General features: G+C 50.2%; 1 protein-coding gene and 1 long non-coding RNA gene across 2 annotated transcripts; one reads left to right on the top strand and one right to left on the bottom strand.

The window, feature by feature from the left end:
* Nucleotides 1-2,152: 2,152 nt before the first annotated feature.
* Bbs1 (Bardet-Biedl syndrome 1) lies at nucleotides 2,153-22,915 on the bottom strand. Its single transcript, XM_042675682.1, has 17 exons — nucleotides 22,854-22,915; nucleotides 22,480-22,556; nucleotides 22,339-22,373; nucleotides 19,378-19,650; nucleotides 18,943-18,989; nucleotides 18,561-18,599; nucleotides 18,372-18,444; nucleotides 14,416-14,547; nucleotides 13,155-13,261; nucleotides 11,343-11,463; nucleotides 11,019-11,177; nucleotides 9,131-9,200; nucleotides 8,341-8,499; nucleotides 4,140-4,273; nucleotides 3,159-3,293; nucleotides 2,496-2,582; nucleotides 2,153-2,258 (listed from the first exon to the last, which is right to left on the bottom strand). Exons 1-17 carry the CDS (start codon nucleotides 22,898-22,900, stop codon nucleotides 2,172-2,174), a joined length of 1,782 nt encoding a protein of 593 aa, XP_042531616.1. The 5' UTR covers nucleotides 22,901-22,915; the 3' UTR covers nucleotides 2,153-2,171.
* Nucleotides 6,082-12,445, top strand: LOC122104748. The gene is made up of 3 exons (XR_006146981.1): nucleotides 6,082-6,132; nucleotides 9,782-9,786; nucleotides 12,435-12,445. It is a non-coding gene; the product is annotated as an uncharacterized LOC122104748 (long non-coding RNA).
* Nucleotides 22,916-23,189: the final 274 nt, after the last annotated feature.

The following is a 23,189-nucleotide window of genomic DNA, read 5'->3' as shown; positions in this document are numbered from 1 at the left end:
GCGAATAAATTTCCATAGCAATATAAATAATAACCTTTTAGAGTATATTGATTCATCTAAAAAAGAAGAGGGGTTACGTTTCAAGAGAGCTAAAGCTAAGGCCTCATCTAGTACAGGGGCCAGCTGATAATGTTAGGACTGACAACAAGCAAGAGGAATACACACATTTAAAAACAGAGCTAAAAGAACTAGAACTGACTGGCACAGGGATAGCCTTGACAATGAGATTGCTTTCTTGTTATCTACAAATACCATATTTCTCAGTATATGTGTGCTTCTAAACAAATAGCAAGACAAGTCCTCTTCTTATCCTTAATATATACGGTTTTCTGGAGCTTAGCTGGTGCTAGTGGGCACCCTGCGCTGTTTCTTACTTCCTGTTCCTTTAGCCTCATCCTAAGATGTAGTTGGTATGTTTCTTACTAACAGGCATATAGTGTAACATTACATAAATTAATATTAGGGGCTGGCATTGATGTCCCCTTTCATCATCATGAATAGAACACAGATCAGATCTTCTTGTTCTGAGTTCACACAGCTTAAGAGTGCAACTCATGGCCTGATGGGTGAAAAGGATTGGAAAGTCAGTGGCTGACACAGGACACTGCCCGTCCCAGCCTTGCTGGATCGTGCAGCTTGGGTGACAAGGGGCTCATCACCTTTCCAGGCAGGCCTTCCACCTCGGCTGAGTCCTGTGGGTTGAGGGCTCTACCCCTACATCCTTGTTTCCAGGCTACATCTTCTGCTTGTTGTACCAGCTGTGCCTCAGGTGGCCTGATGTGGAAATCCTTCACCACTGACCCAGGAAGTCCCGTCTGTGAAGGGTGGGTTGTGGGGGATGGCTTTTTCTTCTGTCCAGACCCCTCCTTTCTCTTAACATGGCCTGGGATGCCCTTCTTGGAGGAGTTATGGTAGTGTCTCCCTTGTTGTTGCGTTTGGGGCGTAGAGGCTGCTACTGGGCGCAGGTGGTCAGCTTGGACTGCTGTCAGTCACCCTTCTCCGGTTGGGCTGCCCAGGTTGGAGGGTGCCAGGGCTGAAGGCAGCTCACCAACAATCTGGTCAAACTACTGTATTTTACATGAGAGGAGACTGAAGCCTAGAGGGATTTGGTTTCTTCCTGAAAGCTCAGGCGGTGTGCCATACACACGACATCATCAGGCGGGAAGCGGGGGGGGGGGGGGGGGGGGGGGGGGGTTGGATAGGCCCGGGAGCAGCAAGCCTGACCTGACCCTCAAGGGGCTTCAGGTGGCTTCCTTTAACCCTCAGCTTCACTCCACACTTCTGGTGGGCACTTTTCCTTCCAGTATATTCTGTCCCACACTGCTCATTGCCTAGTGAACTCTTCATCCATGGGAGTGACTTGGCTCTCGGGTGTAGAATAGCATCCTGCTGGGCACTTCTGAGTGTCTGCCTTCTGGACTACCTCCCCAAGCCCCACAAATGCCTGTTCTGGTGCCCCCGGCCCACCTGTGCTGTCTAGTGCAGCCTTCCTCTCCAGGAATGTTGTCTTTGGCCATCCAGGTCAGAAGCAGCTGCTGTCTGTCCTTTAGGAGGGTGCTCGGGAGGGTTGGGATCTCTAACGCTCTCCTGGATCCCCGCTGCCCTCTAGTATCACTGCTTAAATTGGAACACTTCCTGGGCCTCAAGAGGCTTGAGGGAGTGACTGAAATATGGGAAATATGGCCTGGGGAAGGTGGCATTTCTCTGGGCCACAAGGGGAAAGTGGCACCTATGGCTTGCCAAGGAAAAATATCGATGCCTGTGCTTCGTGCTTCACCTGCAGCTCCTGAACCCCAGGGGTGACTGAGCACAGCCTTCCTCAAGAAAAGCTTGCTCCAGCCAGGCCTATGATGGAAGCCTGTGTGCCTCAGGGAAGAAGTGGAGGAGGGCAGGGCCTCTCTTCTCACATAGACTGTTTCACAGCTTTCTGGGGCCTGGTAAGGTTTCTGGAAGGAGCTGGGAAGGGTGCTGGGCAGTCCTGAGGGAGGAGGCACTGGGTGCTCACTGGCTTGCTGCTCAGGCCTTGGTGGTGCGGGGCTGCTTTGGAGAGGAGGGGAAGCTGGGACCCAGCACGTGGCCGGGCTGCGTAGGGTGTGGCCTGACTCCGCTGGGTCCACCCAGGCAGGAAGTGGCTGGCTCCATTCCACTGGGGCTCGGCCGCTGGCGGGGGCTCAGGCAGCCACCAGCCCCTCACTTACTGGCATGTTGATGTGGGCGCTCAGCAGGGGGGCACTGCGGCCTTCGCGGAGCACCAGAACCTAAGGAAGAGGCGCCATGACAGAGGGGGCGCAAATCTTGACACCATGCCCCCCTACACCAAGAACAAGCCACTTGTCCACTTGTCCATGTGGACCCTAACTGCAGGCCACCAGGGCAAGGCCAGAGGGCTGAGGAGAGGCTGGTAGGCCACAACTAGATGACACCCCACACAAGCCCAAGGGCGTTATCCACACGCACTCCTGACGTCCTCTAAGAAGCAGGGATGGGTGACCTACCTTGATCATGTCTGAGATGCCCTTGCTGCTGAGGCTCTCCACAAAGGTCTCTAGGGGGTAGCTGAGCCCTGGCACCAGCAAGGGGACCTAGATTTGAGGACCAAGAGAAAAGAAAATCAGGCATCACGCTTGGATGGTGTTAAGAGACTTTCCAAGGTGGCACTTGTGCCCACGGTCTCTGTTGTGTCTTGGGACCCTCTGGGGGTTGTGGGATGGTCATGGGATCTGGGGATCCTGGCAGTGTGAAGAGGAGAACCAGGGCCACATGGCATGTCTGGGGTTAAACCTAGACCCCTGCACGACGTAATGTAGAGGCCTTTAGCCTGGGCCTGCTCTAAGGGGAGAGTTGGGGTCTCTTCCTGTAGTAGAAGCAGTTAGGAAACAGGGTGGGCTCTGGGAGTACACCAGTCCTCAGTGGCTCCGCTGTTTTCCAGAACTTTCTGTGTGGTTCCCTGGGGCCGTTCAGGTTGGGAGAAAGGTAACAGAGGCAGAAACTGGTCACCTCCCAGACACCCTTGCTGAGCCGACTCTGGTCCTGAGCTGGAGAGGCAGACATTGCCCACTTTCCTACCTCAACCTGGGGGGGGGGGCCTGGGGGTATCCAGCTATAACTCTGCCCACCCCAACTGCCACATCCTCTGCCTGGGTGTCAGGGTCCTGTACCTTGAAGAAGGCCCGAGGCAGGGCATAGAGAGCCTCATTATACAGGAAGCAGACCAGCAGCCCCAGCAGGGGCCTGGCTGTCGAGGTGTTCTGCAGGTGAAGAGTGAGCTTAAAGGTGGGGCCCAGGCCCTGAACCTGTGGAGAGAGTGGGTGGAGAAGGCCCTCAGAACTCTGGTCCTGCCTGCCTGCTTCCTCATCGGGCCACCCCTTCAGCTTTTTTTTTTTTTTGTCGGTCATGGGGCTTGAACTCAGGGCCTGGGCATTGTCTCTCAGCTCTTCAGTCCAAAGTGAGCACCCTACCACTGAAGCCACAGCACCACTTCTGGTTTTCTGGCAGTTAATTGGAGATCAGAGTCTCACGGATTTTCCTGCCTGGGCTGGCTCTGAACAGCGATTCTCAGATCTCAACCTCCTGAGTAGCTAGGCGTGAGCTGCTGGTACCCAGCACCCCTCTAGCTTTTTCCATCTGCTTCTCAAAATGCACAGAACCCTGGGAAGTACACAGGGGTCAGCAGAGACCCAGAGGGGAGGAGGTGGATGGAGGCCACTTGTATCTGGGTTTGTGTGGGCTCTTCCTTTGCCATGTGTCAGTCCATGGTTGGGGACCCCTGGAGCCGGGGTCATGGTGGCCTTCCCTGTCCCAGTCAGTCAGTCCCAACACCCTGGGTTGTTGTGGCTACCGAAGCAATGAGCTTTCTTTCCTGTGCCATGGCCAGATTGCCCCAGGGTCACTCCTTTACCCCAAATCTGCGGGCTTGTCTGGGGCACTATGGAATAGGGGAGCTGGGCAGGGTGACCTCTGTGGCCAGTTGTAAAACAGGTAAGCAGGTGAAAGGTGCTCTCCCAGAGGGCATGGGACTCCAGCAGGTGACAAAGAGCATGGGGCTTGGCTTGACACCGACACCGGAGGCTTAACATGTGTGGTATGGGGGTCACCTTCTCCTGCCCTCTGGCCCTGACACCCCACACGGGCGCACTCACCACTGCGTGGAGCTTGAGCGGCTCGCGGTCTGTCGCTGACATGGGGCTCAGGCTGGACTCAAGGGCCTGCACGTAGGCGCGGGCAGCTCGGAGCCGAAGAAGGTAGAGGTCCGTCTGGAAGGTTCGGTGCATGGCTGCGGAGGGGACATGGAGCAGAGACTGGAACAGGGCAAGGGGCTCCTGCTCAGGCTGCTGTGGGGAGGATACGCAAGGAAGATAGGCTGGCAGGATCTTCAGAGGCTGAGAACATGGGGACTGGAAGGGCCAAGGCCCTGTGGCCAGCCTTAGGCAACATTGGACCATGTTCTCGTTCCTGGTTCTCTCACCATCTTGCTGCCTGGTTCCTTCTGTTCCACCCTCAAGGCTTGTGCCTCGCTGGCCTTGACCTTGGTTCCCTCCACCCTCCCTCTTATTCCTCACACCATCTGCAGCTGGCCAAAGAGCAACAGTTGCCAGCTCCTGGCAGTGTGTCCACACTGGGCATTGTGTACTGTGTCCCTAGCAGTTTGTGGATACCTGGTCTGCCTCTTGCTCTAATGATTTCTTGGCCCTCTCCACCAGTTCAGCACTACCTTGGTGTTCAGACTCAGTCACTGCTGGCCCACAATTCACTCCTCATCTCTTACCACTGGCCAAACGCCAGTGACCCTGCTCACACCGCCTCCAGGGCCCCGCGTGTCCTACGCCCCATGCTCCTTCCTTGGCAGGCCCAGTTCCGTGGTCGTCTTTGATTTGTGGGTGAGGTGCCTCTTGCACCTTTTCAGGATGTGTTATCTACCCATTATTTTTTTTCTTTTCCTCTACTATTGGTTAGTAGTAGAGATCTGGTCAACTTCTGAAAACAAAGAGTGCCGGGCTTTCTGTACAACTCTTCATAGATTGACTCTGAAACAATCAACATTATAATATTAGGTCTTCCCATCTTGAGGCTTAGGAAGTCTCTCTATAGAAACATTCAGGTGGACTTCAATGCTCTTGAAGGTAGTTTCATAATTTTAGTTTTTGAACTCAGGACCCCAAGCTTGCCTGCTTGGCTAGTGCTATGTGATTTGAGCAACACCTGAAGCCTGGATTTCTGCTGGTTATTTTAGAGACACTACCACAGAATTTTTTTTTTTGCCAGTCCTGGTGCTTGAACTCAAGGCCTGGGCACTGTCCCTGAGCTTCTTTTGCTCAAGGCTAGCACTCTGCCATTTGAGCCACAGTGCCGATTCTGGCCTTTTCTGTTTATGTGGTTCTGAGGAATCGAACCCAGGTCTTCATGCATGTTAGGCAAGCACTCTACCACTAAGCCACACTCTGAGTCCTATCATAGAAGATCTTCCAGATCTTAGCTTCTCAGGTAGTTAGATTACAGGCATGAGCTACTTGCAACCTAGCCTAAGTTTCTTTTGTCTTCTTTTCTTTTCTTTTTCTTTTTTCTTTGAGTCTGGTCGTGGGGCCTGAACTCTGGGCCTGGGCGCTGTCCCTCAGCTCTTCAGCTCAAGGTTAGCACTCTACCACTTGAGCCACAGAGCCACTTCCGGCTTTTTTCTTTTTGCTTATTTGGTGCTGAGGAATCGAACCCAGGGCCTCATGCATGCAAGGCAAGCGCTCTACCACTGAGCCACCTTCCCAGCCCCAATTGTCTTCTTTTCTTTTGTGGTGCTGGGGACTGACTGAACCTAGCATACACGAGATAAGTGCTCTACTACCACTGAACTAGGCCCCTCCTTTTTTTTTTTGTCGGTTGTGGGCTTGAACTCTGGGCCTGGGCACTGTCCCTCAGCTCTTCAGCTCAAGGCCAGCGCTCTACCACTTGAGCCACAGTGCCACTTCTGGTTTTCTGGTGGTTTATTGGAGATCAGAGTCTCATGGACTTTGCTGCTGGGACTGGCTTTGAACCACAATCCTCAGATCTTGGCCTCCTGAGTAGCTAGGATCACAGGCGTGAGCCACCACATTTTTTGTGTTTGTACCAGTCCTGTGACTTGAACCTTAGGGCCTGAGCTTTGTACCTAACCTTGTTTTTTTGCTGAAGACTTGCACTCTACCTCTTGAGCAACAGCTCCATGTACAGCTTTTTGGTGGTTAATTGGAGATTTGTCTCACAGACTTTCCTGCCTGGGCTGGCTTCAAACTATAATCCTCAGATCTCAGTCTTCTAAGTAGCTAGGGCTACAGGCATGTGAAGTATTGGTGCCTGGCCACCCCATACTTTTTATGTATGTTTGAGTTAGTTTCCTAAATGCTGGGATTATAAGTATGTACCATCAGGCCTGTCTAGCTTTATAATTTTTTTTTTTACTAGACTCTGTACATTTTCTCTCCTTCCTTCCTTCCTTCCTTCCTTCTTTCTTTCTTTCTTTCTTTCTCTCTCTCTTTCTTTCTTGTATTTGAACTGAGGGTTTTGTGCTTGCCAGGCAGGTACTCTACTGTTTGAGTCATATCTCCAGCCCTTGTACATATTCTTTTTTCTTTTTTTGCCAGTCCTGGGGCTTGAACTCAGGATCTGAGCACTGTCCCTAATGCTTCTTTTTGCTCAAGGCTAGCCCTCTACTATTTGAGCCCAGCACCACTTCCAGCTCTTTCTGTGTATATGGTGATGAAGAATTGAATGCAGGGCTTTGTGAATGCTAAGCAGGCATTCTTCTGCTAAGCCACATTCCTAGCCTTTATGCATTTTCTTGTTGCAGTTATTTCTAGAGATTTCTTTGTATTTCACAGCTGGATATTACTAATATATACAAAAGCTTACAATTTATTTTATCTATTTATTTTTGTGCCAGTCAGGGCTGGAATACTGTTGCTAAGCTTTGGTGCTCAAGGACAGCACACTACAGCTTGAGCTACAGCGCAATTTCCAACTTTTTGATGGATAATTGGTGATGAGACTCTCACAATTTTCCTGCCCAGGCTGGCTTTGAATCTGGATCCTTAGATCTCAGCCTCCTGAGTAGTTAAGATTGTAGAGCTACCAGTGCCTTGCAAAAGCTTACAATTTTAAGCTTACAATCACCTTGCAGAACGCTCTAATTTTTCTGAAACTTTATTAACTGTTTCACTTCTCATTTCCAGGCTATTTTTTCTGTCCTCTTAATTTAGTCTTCAAACTCAGAAAAGATCCTGAATAGGATCTTTTAGGATCTTAATTTAGTCTTATGATCTTAATTAAATATCTTAATTTAATCTTAGGATTTTAATTAAGGACCTTAATTTAGTCTTCAAACAGAAAAGCATCTGAGTTACTTACTCTTCTGTTTAACACCCATGTCAGATCACCACCCCATACAATGCATTGAAACTTCAGCTTGTCATTTCCTGACCTTTGGGAGCTGGCTCTGCCCTTCCTTCCCTCCCTGCTCCCCCAGCTAGCTGGCCTTCCAGCATGGCACCCATAGTTTTATGGCAAGTCAGGGCTGTGTGTCTCTACACCAGCTCTGTCTAAAAGCCCCTCCTTGCCAGGCGCCGGTGGCTCACGCCTGTAATCCTAGCTACTCAGGAGGCTGAGATCTGAGGATCATGGTTCAAAGCCAGCCCGGGCAGGAGAGACCATGAGACTCGTATCTCCAATAAACCACTAGAAAACCGGAAGTGGCGCTGTAGCTCAAGTGGTAGAGCGCTTGCCTTGAGCTGAAGAGCTGAGGGACAGCGCCCAGGCCCAGAGTTCAAGCCCCATGACTGACAAAAAAAAAAAAAGCCCCTCCTTCCCTGTGCTGCTTTGGACTTTCTCTTCTAGTGTAAAGTCAATGTCACTTTTTGGAAGCCTTTCTTGTTCCCTAGGTAAAATCTCTTACTCCTGGGGTGTGCTCCAGTAACCCTTGACAGAAACCCTTCTCCCCCTGGGATATAATACTTGGTTGTCCAGGTGGACTGAGCAACTAAGGCAGGGACCAGCCTAATTCAAGGCCCTTGGCATCATCATAGGGAACGAAAACATGGATGAGCAGAAAACTGAACAAGAGGCAGAATCCTGGTCAATTTCTACATTTCCCCTGAAGAATTCTTGCATCTGGAAGTGACGGCAGCCTGTCTGGACTCTGAGGGATCTGTACTTACCCAGGGTACCCGCCATCTTGAGGAACAATTATTTAGAGGCAGGTGGACCTCCAAGGTTGCCCCTTGGACTTCTAGAGGCCTACGAGCTGCCTCGTCAGCCAAGGTCTCCAGTGCTCAGGGGCAGCTCTTACTCGGCATGCCCAGGTTCAGGTCTGAGTCTTACCAGTACCAGCTTCCCGCTCTCGTAGAGTCTGATCCACATACAGTCGGGTTTTTCGGGGCACGTCAAGCTTCGTGGCCTGGGCCAGTGGGGGGCCTACCTCTCCGGTCCCTTCTACAAACACCGCTGTACGCTTCAGGATCTTGATGATCAGGCCTCCACCTGAGAAGTGAAAAGATGAAAAGAGACTTGTCCTTCTTGGCTCTGTCCCCCATTCCAATTCCTTCTTCCCCAAATAAGCAGTTTCATAAAGAGCAATTCTCTGTGTCTGTCTGCCTCACAAAACTGATTCTGGGAGTGAGGCATTGCTCAATGATCTCCATTAGCTTTTTGTTTGTTTTTTTTTTTGGGTTGTCGTGGGGCCTAAACTCGGGGCCTGGGCGCTGTCCCTCAGCTCTTCAGCTCAAGGCTAGCCCTCTACCACTTGAGCCACAGCGCCACTTCTGGCTTTTTTCTTTTTGCTTATGTGGTGCTGAGGAATTGAACCCAGGGCCTCAGGCATGCAAGGCAAGCGCTCTACCACTGAGCCACCTTCCCAGCCCCTAGCAGCTATTTTATGGAATCCTGTGGCAAGTGCTGTGGATATTGGCGTGAACTGGACACCTGCCAGACCAGGATTCGGCCCTGGACAGTGGGAATTAACCTGTTACTAATGAGCTGTGATAGTGGGCCCGCCCCGTGCAGGTCTAGCTTTCCACATGTGGGTCTGCCTATGTTTCAGCATCACATCCTCCTCCTCTTTTCCCAGCTGCCCCCTTCACACCAACTCCAATGCCAGCTCTGAGTCCCCCACCTTTCGTGGTCATGATGAGGGTGTTGTCCTCCCGCCCATAGCGGCCGAAGCAAAGGCTAGTCACAGCGTCCTATGGAGATACTGGAGTTTAGTTAGGGGAACATCTTGGAGGAGAAAGAAGATGGGAGGGTGGAGGAGGGAAGAAGAATGTAAGCTCTCATGAGAAGAAGCCCAGGGGCACACTTGGAAATATTTCCTCTATTTGCCATCTCCCCTTCAACCTCACTGCCACTGCCAAACTTCTAGAATAAATCTCACTGGTCCGCTCTTTTGGGGTAGTCTCCTAATTGGTCCCCAGTTGTCTCTGCTGCCTTTCAAAACTCCAGCCTCCAGCTGGGGGCATAGTTGAAGTGATAAAGTACCTGCCTAGCAAACACAAGGTCCTGAGTGCAAACACCAGTACCTCCAAAAGGAAAAGAAGAAAACAGCCCCTTCCCCCCAAAAAACCTCTAATGGCTTTTGTCCTCCTGTTTGTCATGGCACATCAGCCTTTCAGAAATTATCCACATTCTCCTTTTTACCTATCCCCATCCCCTGCCCTCCCAAGTCCCAAACCAGTTGCTCTTTGATTTTATATTGAGGCCTAAGACAATGTATACAGACAAACATACAAACCACTCTTACATCTGATACACTCTGAAATTTCTTAAGTTTTGGTTTGGTGTATGGTTTTGTCACTTGTGGAGCTTAAACTCAGGGCCTGGATGCTGTCCCTGAGCTCTTTTGCTCAAGGCTGGTGCTCTACCATTATGAGCCACAGCTCTACTTCTGTTTTTCAGGTGGTTAATTGGAGACCAGAGTCTCATGGACTTTCCCTCCCCCAGGCTGGCTTCACACCTCAATCCTCACATCTCAGTCTCCTGAGTCGCTGGGATTACAGGCATGAGCCACTGGTGTCTGGTTTTCTTAATTTTTAAAATGTTGCTGATTACCCAATTTGTGTGGGGGCTGGAGGGTGGGGTGGGTGGGAGTGGGTTCTAGGGCTTGAACTCAGCACTTGGGCACTGTCCCTGAGCTGCTTTTGCTCAAGACTAGCCACAGCTCGATTTTTGGCTTTTTCTGTGATTAATGGGAGATGAGTCTCAAGGACTTTCCTGCACAGGCTAGCTTCAAATTGTGATCTCAGATCTCAACGTCCTGAGTAGCTAGGATTACAGACATGAGCCACCACTGCCTGGCTTGACACTCTTATCACCAATTAGCCACCAAATGGCCAGAAGTGGCACTGTGGCTCAAGTGGTAGAGGACTAGCCTTGAGCAAAAAAGCCCAGGGACAGCGCCCAGGCACTGAGTTCAAGCCTCAGTACCAGCACGCACACAGAAAAAAAAAAAAATCTTCAAGCTTGTCAGTCTTTGTTGGCTGGAATGTTCTGCCATCTGTCTAGCTGGTAATCTGATTTGCCAGGTGGATAAATGGTTGCTCACTCTGTGGTGCCCCATGAATTTCATCCCCAGTCCTCCTCCCCATCTCTTGGCTCTCTCTGTGCTTTCCTAATGCCTCCATTAGTTCCTAGCTAGTCGCCTTCGATTGTACTCTCCCTAAAAACGAGGGCTTATGCCTCCCCGATAAGAGTGATTTGTACATACAAGGGGTTTACCACGTGCATGGCCCTCTCCCTGTGCACTGCAGATTACCAGGGCCTCTGCCTTACTAAGCAAATACTCTACCACCTGACTCATGCCCCTCAGTCCAACAGACATTTGGGTTTGTTTTGCAATGGGGATCAAACCCAGGGTCTGTGTATGCCAGGCAAGCACTATACCATGGAGCCTCACTCTAGCTCTCAACAAATGTTTCCCAGATGCCCGGATGTGAGGTCAGGTGAGAAAGCATGGATGGGACTGAGGTGAGGAGGAGCCAGAGGCAGATCTCAGAAGAGGGGCTCACTGGGGTGCGGATGACATTGAGCAGGGCCTTGTCGCGGTAGATGTGGACCTCGCCATTGGCCAGCCCAGCCATGACAGCCTGCAGGCCCCGCGAGCGCTGCTCCAGGAGGTTCATGGTCAAGATGGTGGCGGGCAGCTGCACTGTCCACAGCTTCTTACCCTAGCGGGGAAATAGCCGGTGTTGCAGGAGGCTCAGGGCTTCAAGGGGAAAGAAGGGGCAGGGGAATTGCAGGGCAGGGGAAGCCAGAAGGTTCTCCCGGCAGCACCTGGGGCAGATGGGGGGTGGGGGTGGGGATCGACGACAAGGGCTCGCTGGGAGCCACACCTTGTGGGTGAAGCCGTGCAGGCTGTCTTGGGTGCTGCCCACCACCAGGACCTTGTGTACCCGGACAAGCCCCACCGGCTGGGCACTCAGTTCGATGACATACTTGGGGCGTTTGGAGTCTCTGTGGGATAAAAACAGCAGTTTGGCACCAGAGAATCCTTTTTCACCTCTGCCACTGAGAGGATGTGTGAGACCGGGTAACATCAAGTGTGTTTTCTAACCCTGTCCCTTCCACCTTCACTGGGGTCACCTGTGTACGAGCCTGGTATTAACAGAGCTTTGAGTGAGCTCACTTTGGCCTCATGTGGCCAGTGCTAGTGGACCTGGGCAGTTTATCAGAATAGATGAAGATTCTATACTATGAGTATGGATGCAGAGTTTTCAGTCCCCATACTTTTTCATCCTAGTTTCTACTGTCCAAAAAGCAGAGATTCGGGCCTACAATGACCGCTCACTCTTCTTCAAGCCAATATCATGTCTCCTCTGAGGACTAAGGCCTGCAGCTCCCTTCCCCTAGCCTTCAGGGCCTCCTCCACCCTCCACCCAGAAAGGTGTTGTTTTGTCTTTTTTTAGACAGGGTCTGGCTATGTTGTAGTGAACTTGTGGGCTTAAGTAATCTTCCTGCTTTAGCCCCCTGACTTCTGGTACTATACATACATGCCTGTGCCACCACACCTAACCAGAGTAATTAAAAAATAGATATCTATATATCACATCACTCTTCTGATTAAAACCACATAGTGGCCAGGTACTGGTGGCTCATGCCTGTAATCCTAGCTATTCAGGAGACAGATCTGAGGATTGGGGTACAAAGCCAGCATAGGCAGGAAAGTCTGTGAGACTCTTATCTCCAATTAGTAACAACAACAACAATAACAAAAAGCTGAAAGTGGAGCTGTCGCTCAAGTGGTAGAATGCTAACCTTGAGCAAAAAAAAAAAAAAAAAAAGCTAAGGGACAGCACCTAGGCCTTAAATTTAAGCCTTAGTAGCAGCACAAATAAATAATTAAGTAAATAAATAAGGTGTTTGTTTTTTTTTTTTGATTGTGGAGCCTGAACTCTGGGCCTGGGCGCTGTCCCTCAGCTCTTCAGTTCAAGGCTAGCGCTCTACCACTTGAGTCACAGCGCCACTTCTGGCTTTTTCTGCTTATGTAGTGCTGAGGAATGGAACCCAGGCCTCATACATGCAAGGCAAGCGCTCTACCACTGAGCCACCTTCCCAGCCCATAAATAACGTTTAGACTATCAAACTAATGGTGGAGTACTATAAAGTACACTATAAAGTGATGTGATAAATACTGCCATTTCTGCTCCTTCCACCTTGTGACAGCACACACTGGTGAAGCATTAACGCCCTGCTGGGGGGTTTTCTCTTTGCTAGCTCCCATCTCAAGCTTTCAGACACTATTTACATGTGTGGGTTCAGACTCTTTGTAAAATTCACAGCTTTAGCCCGGTGCTGGTGGCTCATGCCTGTAATCCTAGTGACTCAGGAGGCTAAGATCTGAGGATTGAAGTTTGAAGCTAATCCAGGCAGAAAAGTCTCCTTGAGACTCATCTCCAATTAACTATCCGAAACTGGAGGTGGAGCTGTGGCTCAAAGCAATATAGCACTAGCCTTGAGAGAATGAGCTCAGAGATGGCGCCCAGGCCCTGAGTTCAAGCCCCGTGACTGATCCCCTCCATCCCGGAAAAAAAAAATCTCAGCTCTTTTCATCCCCAAATTCCAGCTCCAAAAGCTCCTGGCTCATCTTGCAAACTTTGGAAATCACCAGGTTTCTAAGCCATTCCCCACACTCCTGACATAGCTACCTTCTCAGGATATAGATGCTTCCATTGCGACAGGCGGCTGCAAGCCGGAACTCTACATCAAATTGGCCAGAAACCTCCAGGAAGACAGGGACGCTGGGGAGGCTCATCTGTAAAGAAAGGGCACAAACATCTTGACTTCTCAGAGCACAGTCCCTCCCTGGTATGTTCCTTGTCTGAAGTCCTAATCTCCTCACTCATTCTGTGTTGGAGGGAAGCTTGGCATTATGTAAAACAAACAAACAAAAAAACCTTTTAGGAGGGGCTGGGAAGGTGGCTTAGTGGTAGAGTGCTTGCCTTGCATGCATGAGGCCCTGGATTCCTCAGCATCACATAAGCAAAAAGAAAAAAAGCCGGAAGTGGCGCTGTGGCTCAAGTGGTAGAGTGCCAGCCTTGAGCTGAAGAGCTGAGGGACAGCGCCCAGGCCCAGAGTTCAGGACCCATGACTGGACTCAAAAAAAACAAAAACAAAAAACCTTTTAGGAATCCTAGCTACTCAGGAGACTGAGATCTGAGGATGAAGGTTTGAAGCTAGCCCAAGCAGGAAAGTCCCTGAGACCCTTATCTCCAATTAACTACCAGAAAATTGGAAGTGGAGCTATGGCTCAAAGTGGTGCTAGCCTTGAACAACAAAGTTTAGGGACAGGGCCCAGACCCCGAGTTCAAGCCCCAGAACCAACCAGCACAAAACAATAACAAAACCCTTTAGTTTATATATTGCTGCCTAGAGGAGGCATGGTCAGAAGTACTTATACACACAAAGATACTGAGAAAAGAAGACTACTGCAGTGAAATTAGTAATAATGAAAAACTGAAAACACTGAATGTATTCCAGGACAGAGTAAATACATCTGTATATGATGTATCTATGTAATGGGTGTACATGGCCCTTACAATGCTAATGTGTTTTTTTGATGGTCATGAGGCTTGAACTCTGGGCCTGGATCCTGTCCCTGAGCTCTTCAGCTCAAGGTAAGCGCTCTATCACTTGAGCCGCAGTACCACTTCTGGTTTTCTGGTGGTTAATTGGAGATAAGAGTCTCATGGACTTTCCTGCCTAAGCTGGCTTTGAACTGTAATCCTCAGATCACAGCTTCTTGAGTAGTTAGAATTACAGGCATGAGCCACAAGCACCTGGCATATTTTCCTTATGTTTATCTATAGTTCCTAATTTTTCTACAATGAACGTATATTGCTTAGAACTAACTGGAATCGCAGAGAGAGAACGCAGGGGGTCTTGCTCAGGGCCAGACCTGACACTGACCTTGGCCAAAATTGTGAAGGCCTCGGGGTCAAGCACTAGGAGCTCCTTGTTCTCAGTGCCCAGGACCAGGCAGGATATGGCGTCCTCATCAGCCAGGTTCTTCTTCAGGGTGGTCATGGTGGTGATGACCGTCTGTAGGAGGACTCCAGGGGTTACTCAAGGAACACCCCCACCATCTCCCCAGATACCCCAGGAGGGAATAAAGAGGGCAGAGGAGGAGGAAGAAGCATTAGAAATGTCACAAATTTTTTTTTTTTGGTCCAGTCGTGGGGCCTGAACTCTGGGCCTGGGCACTGTCCCTCAGCTCTTCAGCTCAAGGCTAGCACTCTATCACTTGAGCCATAGCACCACTTCTGGCTTTTTTTTTTTCTTTTTGCTTATGTGGTGCTGAGGAATCGAACCCAGGGCCTTGAGCATGCAAGGCAAGCGCTCTACCACTGAGCCACCTTCCCAGCCCTGTCACAAAATTTTTATGTGCTATGGTGTTTACTGCAACAAATCTAACTACCTAACAAATGAACATCATTGGCCAGGGACCAGTGGCTCACGCCTGTAATCCTAGCAACTCAGGAGGCTGAGATCTGAGGATCTCAGTTCAAAGCCAGCCCGGGAAGGAAAGTCCATGAGACTCTTAGCTCCAATAAACCACCAGAAAACCGGAAGTGGCGCTGTAGCTCAAGTGGTAGAGTGCTAGCCTTGAGCTGAAGAGCTGAGGGATAGCCCTTAGGCCTAGAGTTCAAGCCCCACAATGGACAAAAAAAAAAAAAGAACATCATTAAAAGTCACTTAGGATGCCCATGTAATTGTAACCCCTCTGTACAGTATTTTCATAATAAAAAATAAATTAATTAATTAATAAAAAAAAGTCACTTAGGAGTTATCCTTCTGATCAAAAACAATGTCGTCTTTAAAAAACACTTTAAATTAAGTCTCAGTGACATGGAAAACGCTTATAATGGAAGGGAAAGAATAGGCAAAATGTTAACATAATCCCAGTTTAAAAACATGAACAGGCTAGGCACTGGTGGCTCATGTCTGTAATCCTAGCTACTTAGGAGGCTAGCTCTGAAGTATGAAATAAAAAGTCCATGAGACTCTTATCTCCAATAAACTGCTCAGAAAAAGACAGTTGTGGTACTGTGGCTCAAGTGGTAGAGTGCTAGCCTTGAGCAAAAGAAGCTCAAGGACAGTGTCCAGGCCCTGAGTTCAAGCCCCAGGACTGGCACAAAAACAACAACAACAAAAAAAGTGAACATACAAATATGCTAGAAGGGGCTGGGAAGGTGGCTCACTGGTAGAGCGCTTGCCTTGCATGCCTGAGGCCCTGGGTTCAATTCCTCAGCACCACATAAGCAAAAAGAAAAAAGCCAGGAGTGGTGCTGTGGCTCAAGTGGTAGAGCGCTAGCCTTGAGCTGAAGAGCTGAGGGACAGTGCCCAGGCCCAGAGTTCAGGCCCCACAACCGGACCCAAAACAAACAAACAAACAAACAAACAAACCAAATATGCTAGAAGACTAAGTCCTCAAACACAAACACTGGTGTTTTTCTCGACAACAGTGCTTTTCTAGAATTTTTACAGTAGGCATACATTCTTTTCGTAATTATAACTGGACATCAAAATAAAGAAAAACGATTTTCTTCTTTTTTTTTTTCCTGGTCTTGGGACTTGAACTTAGGTTCTGGGCTCCATCTCTGAGCCTCTTTGTGCTTAAGTCTAGCCTAGTACTCTATTGCTTGAGCCACAACTCCACTTGCAGCTTTTTCTGGGTAGTTAATTGGGGATAAGAGTCTGATGGACTTTCCTGCTTGGGCTGCTTTTGATCCTCTCCTCAGATCTCAGCCTTCTGACTAGCTAGAATTACAGACATGAGCCATTGGTGCCTGGCTAGGGATGCCCTTTTTTGGGGGGGGGGGGTCCGGTTGTGGGGCCTGAACTCTGGGCCTGGGCGCTGTCCCTCAGCTCTTCAGCTCAATGCTAGCACTCTACCACTTGTGCCATAGCGCCACTTCCGGCTTTTTGCTTATGTAGTGCTGGGGAATCGAACCCAGGGCCTCAGGCATAGCAAGCCAAGCCCTCTACCACTGAGCCACCTCCTAGCCCTAGGGATGCCCTTTTATTTTTTATTTATTTTTTTTTTTGTCGGTCGTGGGACTTGAACTCTGGGCCTGGGCGCTGTCTCTCAGCTCTTCAGCTCAAGGCGAGCGCTCTACCACTTGAGCTACAGCGCCACTTCCGGTTTTCTGGTGGTTTATTGGAGATAGGAGTCTCATGGTCTCTCCTGCCCGGGCTGGCTTTGAACCGCGATCCTCAGATCTCAGCCTCCTGAGTAGCTAGGATTACAGGCGTGAGCCACCAGCGCCCGGCTAGGGATGCCCTTTTAAAGGGAATGTCTCCTATGGGCCTGGGCCTGGACGCTGTCCCTGTGCTCTTCAGCTCAAGGTGAGCGCTCTACCTCGAGCCACAGCACCACTTCCGGTTTTCTAGTGGTTAATTAGAGATCAGAGTCTCATGGACTTCTCTGCCCGGGCTGGCTTTGAACCGTGATCTTCAGATCTCAGCCTCCTGAGTAGCTAGGATTATAGGTGTGAGCTACCAGCACCCGGCTGCTTTTTCTATCCCCTCCCTCTTCCTCTCTCTCTCTTTCTCTCTCTCTCTCTGTCTCTCTCTCTCTTTCCAGTCCTGGGGCTTGAATTCTAGATCTGGGTACTGTCCCTGGGCTCCTTTTTTTTTTTTTTTTTGGGTCCGGTCGTGGGGCCTGGGCACTGTCCCTCAGCTCTTCAGCTCAAGGCTAGCGCTCTACCACTTGAGCCACAGCGCCATTTCCGGCTTTTTTCTTTTTGCTTATGTGGTGCTGAGGAATCGAACCCAGGGCCTTGAGCATGCAAGGCAAGCGCTCTACCACTGAGCCACCTTCCCAGCCCCCTGGGCTCCTTTTTCAAGGCTAGCAGTCTACCACTTGAGCCACAGTGCCACTTCTGACTCTTTTTGTGATTAATTGGAGATAAGAGCACTGGCTGGCTTAGAACCATGACTATAAGATCTCAGCTTCCTGAGTAGCTAGGATTACAGGTGTGAGCCACCAGTACCTGGCTCTTTTTCTTTTTTTAATTGTTATTATAAAAGTGATAGGGGCTGGGAAGGTGGCTCAGTGATAGAGTGCTTGCCTCACATGCATGAGGCCCTGGGTTCGATTCCTCAGCACCACATAAACAGAAAAAGCCGGAAGTGGTGTTGTGGCTCAAGAGGTAGAGTGCTAGCCTTGAGCTGAAGAGCTGAGGGACAGCGCCCAGACCCAGAGTTCAAGCTCCATGTCTGACCAAAAAAAAGAAAAAAGAAAAAGTGATGTACAGAGGGGTTACAGTTACATAAGTCAGGTAAAGAGTACATTTTTTGCACAACGTCACCGCTTCAAAATGTTTTCTTTGGATGAATTAGTTACACCTGTGTGATCATCACATTGAAAAAGAAAACTAGGCATCAGTGGCTCAGGCCTATAATCCTATCTACTCAGGAGACTGAGATCTGATCATCATGGTTAAGCCAGCTCAGGCAAAAAGGTCCAAGAGAAAGCCGGGCACTGGTGGCTCACGCCTGTAATCCTAGCTACTCAGGAGGCTGAGATCTGAGGATCGCGGTTCAAAGCCAGCCCGGGCAGGAGAGACAGTGAGACTCCTATCTCCAATAAACCACCAGAAAACCGGAAGTGGCGCTGTAGCTCAAGTGGTAGAGCGCTCGCCTTGAGCTGAAGAGCTGAGGGACAGCACCCAGGCCCAGAGTTCAAGTCCCACGACCGACCAAAAAAAAAAAAAAAAGGTCCAAGAAACTCCTCAATTAACAAGCAATAAGCTGGAAGTGGCACTGTGGCTCAAGTGATGAGTCTTGAAGGGAAAAGCTAAGGGACAGTGCTCAGGCCCTGAGTTCAAGCTCCAACAGCACGTACACACATGCAGCATTACCTGCCGCTTGATGGACTTGGACTTGTGCTGGTTCACAAACGGCTCCATTTCACTCAGGTCCAACTGCAGAAACCTGGGCAACACAGAGAACAGACATCTACAAGCCTAGCCTGGCTGCCCTGGGGCCTGTCTGCAGCTACTCCCCAACACCCCCCCACACCCATACATATACCTGCACAGGACTCTTACCTGAGGGACTGTACAGACAAAGGTACTTCTGCCTTCTCCCTGCAAGGAGAGTGGCCAGTGTGGCAAGTTTAGTAGAGGAATTAACCTCTGGGCATGTGGGGTGAGGTTGGGGATAAAGAAGTGGAGAAGGTGGGCTGGGAAGGTGGCTCAGTGGTAGAGTGCTTGCCTTGCATGCATGAGGCCCTGGGTTCGATTCCTCAGCACCACATAAGCAAAAAGAGAAAAGCTGGAAGTGGTGCTGTGGCTCAAGTGGTAGAGCACTAGCCTTGAGCTGAAGAGCTGAGGGACAGCGCCCAGGCCCAGAGTTCAGGCCCCATGACTGGACCCCCACCCCCCAAAAAAAAGGAAGTGGAGAAGGACATGGAGGGTAAGGGGCTCTCACCGGATGCTCTCCAGCATCTCCTTCAGGGTTAAGGGGTCAATTTGGTCCTGTGACAGGAAAGAAAGAGCCTGTGAGTCCCAGCACCCATGCTGTCAGGGCCCTTTATGCTTCTGGGGGTTCCTTTTCCTTTCAATTTCCTTCCCAACCTTCCTCAGCCCTGAGCCCCAAGCTCTTGATTTGAGTCCAGCGTCAGCAGCAGGGCTTTGCTTGTTACCCTGTTTATCCATGTATTCCTCAACACCTCCTGTTCCAGTCCTGACCCCCCGTCTGGCAGGCTCCTTCCTTCTTGGTGTCCCAGAAGAGCCACCACTGCTGTCTCTGGACAGGAGTGATGGCCTACCTCTCCCTATTGGGAGTCCACTCCTCTAACTGGGGCCTGGTCCATACCCAGTGCCTACTATCTTTGCCTTCTGGATGCCATCTCCTGTTACTGACCTCCTTGGCCTGATTCCAAAGGTCTTGTTCCACAGGGTTTGGAGGCAACTGAGGTAGGCTGAATTTGAAGTAGGGTCTCAGATTCTTATACACATAGACACATGGACCCGAAGCAAGTGCTAGGGCTGGAGTCCGAGGCTCGTGTTGCTCCATGAGAAAGGTGGCGGCCGCAGCTGGCAGGGAAGGCAGCGGGCTTTCTGTCAGCACTGTGGGTCCTTTGAATACCTTCAGTCGGGGCTGCTGCTCACCAGGGCCAAGGTCACCCACCACCAGCTACAGAGAGAAGATCTCTTATTGGCTTTTTGCTGTGCTTCTTCTTTTTTTGTTGGTCATGGGGCTTGAACTCTGGGCCTGGGCACTGTCGCTCAGCTCTTCAGCTCAAGGTGAGAGCTCTACCACTTGAGCCACAGCGCCACTTCTGGTTTTCTGGTGGTTTATTGGAGATTAGAGTCTCATGGACTTTTCCTGTCTGGACTGGCTTTGAACGATGATCCTCAGATCTCAGCCTCCTGAGTAGCTAGGATTACAGGCACTAGTACCTGGCTTTGCTGTGCTTCTTAATTCACCCAACAAAGACTTTGCCCTCAGCCTTACAAGCCATGTACTCTGGTACATGAAAGTTAATGAAACCTTTGTGAACTTAGTTCCTCAGTAGCAAAATAGGAATGCTTACTTCATGACATAAATGGAGAAAATCCAATGAGATAATGAATTACAGAATCAGGTAAGTGCATCAAGGTGCCAGTGTCTCATATTTGTGATCCTACTTAGGGGGAAGATTTGAGGATTCTGGTTCAAAGCCATCCCAGGTAGGAAAGTCGTATGAGACTCTGATCTCCAATTAACCACCAAAAAGCCAGAAGCAGAGCTATGGCTCAAGTGGCAGAGCATTTGCTTTGAGCACAAAAGCTCAGGGACAATGCCCAGACCCTGAGTTTAGGTCCCAGAACTGGCACGCGCGCACACACACAAATCCATAAGTAAAGCTATGGCTGAAGCAGTAGAGCATCAGCCTTGAGCACAAAAGCTAATGGAGAGCACCAAGGCCCTGAGTTAGAACTCCAATACTAGCACACACAAAAGAAAATTATTATTCCGCCAGGTACCAGTGGCTCACGCCTGTAATCCTAGATATTCAGGAAGCTGAGATCTCAGGATCATGGTTCAAAGCCAGCCCGGGCAAGAAAGTCCATGAGACTCTTTTTTTTTTTTTTTGGGGGGGGGGGGGGTCCGGTCGTGGAGCCTGAACTCTGGGCCTGGGTGCTGTCCCTCAGCTCTTCAGCTCAAGGCTAGCGCTCTACCACTTGAGCCACAGCGCCACTTCCGGCTTTTTTCTTTTTGCTTATGTGGTGCTGAGGAATCGAACCCAGAGCCTCATGCATGCAAGGCAAGCACTCTACCACTGAGCCACCTTCTCAGCCCTCCATGAGACTCTTATCTCCAATAAACCACCAGAAAACCAGAAGTGGTACTGTGGCTCAAGTGGTATAGTGCTATCCTGAACTGAAGAGCTGAGGGACAGTGCCCAGGCCCAGAGTTCAAGCCCCATGACCGACATTTAAAAAAAAAAACAACAAAAAAACCATTCCTCCTTTTTTTGTGTGTGCCAATACTGGGGCTTAAACTCAGGGCCTGGATGCTGTCTCTGATTTTTGCTCAAGGCTACTGCCCTACCACTGGAGCCACAGCTCCACATCCAGCTTTTTTTTTTTCAGCTTAAGTCTAGTGCTCTACCACTTGAGCCATAGCACAGCTTCTGGCTTTTTGTGCTTATGTGGTGCTGAGGAATCAAACCCAGGGCCTCATGTATACAAGGCAACCACTCTACCACTGAGCCACCTTCCTAGCCCGACTTCCAGTTTTTTGTTTTTTTTTGGTCAGTCGTGGGGCTTGAACTCTGGGCTTGGGCGCTGTCCCTATGCTCTTCAGCTCGAGGTGAGCGCTCTACCACTTGAGCCACAGCACCACTTCCAGTTTTCTAGTGGTTTATTGGAGATTAGAGTCTCACGGATATTTCTGCCTGGGCTGGCTTAGAATCTCGATCCTCAGATCTCAGCCTCCTGAGTAGCTAGGATTACAGACATGAGCCACTGGCGCCTGGCTCCCACTTCCAGCTTTTTCTTGCTGGTTAATTGGAGATCAAACCATGATCTCAGCCTCCTTGAGTAGCTAGGATTAGAGGTATGAATCACTGACACCAGCCATGTATTCCCTCTAGATAAACATAAAACTCTAGCTAGGTATGGCAGATATCCGTAATGGCAGCTACTCTGGAGGTGGAGGTTGGGAGGATAGTGGTTTGAGATCAGCCTAGCAAAAAGTTAGCTAACCATCCCACCTTATCTCAACAAAAACATGTGTAGGGCAGAAGGCATGGTTCAATTGGTAGAGTGCTCTTGTTTAGCAAAAACAAGATTCTGAGTGCAAACCCCAGGACCACCAAAAAACAAAAACAAAAAACTGCCACACATGGTGGCAAGTGTCTTTCACCCCAGCTACTTTGGAGACATAAACAGGTGATTATAGTCCAAGCAAAAAAAAAAGAACAAAACCACCTAGGAGCTTGGCTTAAGTGGCAAAGCAACAAGAGTGAGGTCCTGAGTTCAAATCCTGGTACAGAAAAACAAAACAAATGCTCTCACTTTTCCTTCCTTTACTTTCCCTCCAGATTCTAATGCCCAGACCCAGGCACAGGATTCAAAGGATTTATCTTCTCAGCAAAGTATCAGGTCAAGTTATCTAAATTAGGAGGCTTTACATTGGTAGAATCTCCAGTAACGGGTTTCTTTTCCCCCTCTGCTGCCTATATTATTTTCACCTTCTCAGTGAAAATAGAATTTAAGATTGCATGTTGTTTTGTTTTGCTTTTAGTACTCGTGAATTCCAGATTAAGTCGAGCTTCCTTGAAGCCAACCTTCTGGCTCCCCTCCCAGCCCACCCCGCTCTCGGCGGATGGCTTACCTTGTACTCCCCGTCCCCATGCAAATCTGCTAACGCTGGAAGACACAAAAGGGCCATGAATCGGTCTCAAAACCCTGTGAGTTTCACCGCAGGCTAACTTTCCACCCCCCTCGTTCTTCTAGAAGCCGGGGTTCCACTCACCCAGGCAGGCTGAGAAGGTGTGGATGTTGGCCAGGGGGTCGTAGTGCGCGTCCAGCCATTTCGAGTTGGTCTCGTTACTGGAAGGGGGGGGGGGGGGGGGAGAGTTGGGGATCGAGTCTCCCCGGGGAGGAAGAGCACGCTGAGGGAAGCGGTTTCTGACCCCGAGGAGCGCGGAGAGCCCCCGGGCTGCAGCGCAGAAGGTCGGGGTCCACGCCTGGGGTCCCCCCACCGTGACACTGGCAAGCACGGCTTGCACTAGCTCGAAGAGCCCTAGGAGGATTTCTAGCGCTGCCTGAAAAGCTTAGGGTCCCCGCGCCCCGGCACCAGACTCCCTCTGCACATTTGTAAGGAAGATTGTGACCCCCAGTCTTCACCTCTGAACTCGGCTGGGGTCGGAATCCGATGAAGACGGAGCAGCCATCTTCCCAGCCGTCGCCTTGGCAACCTGCCCCGCCCCCGCCGCCGCGCACCGCCCAATCCTGCCCCCCCGTGGGGGGCGATACTGTAAAAGCTCCAGCACAAAGGTTCCGGCGCGGAATCCCCAGGCGGGATGGAGGCTTTGGCGCCTCTGCTGGGCGCCGCCCGCTGAGGGGCAGCCCCTATCCCGGCTTATTTTGATTTATGGTTTCTGGGCCTTACATGCTGGGAGCAAGAGCGGCGTAGTTTGCCTTCCCGGCAGTGAGAGAGGAGAGCCCCTGCTAGAGTTTATG

This window comes from Dipodomys spectabilis, unplaced genomic scaffold (assembly GCF_019054845.1).
Source record: "Dipodomys spectabilis isolate Male_0828 unplaced genomic scaffold, ASM1905484v1 ptg000030l, whole genome shotgun sequence".
Classification (NCBI taxonomy): domain Eukaryota; kingdom Metazoa; phylum Chordata; class Mammalia; order Rodentia; family Heteromyidae; genus Dipodomys; species Dipodomys spectabilis.
This window is presented reverse-complemented; position numbering and strand designations above follow the sequence as displayed.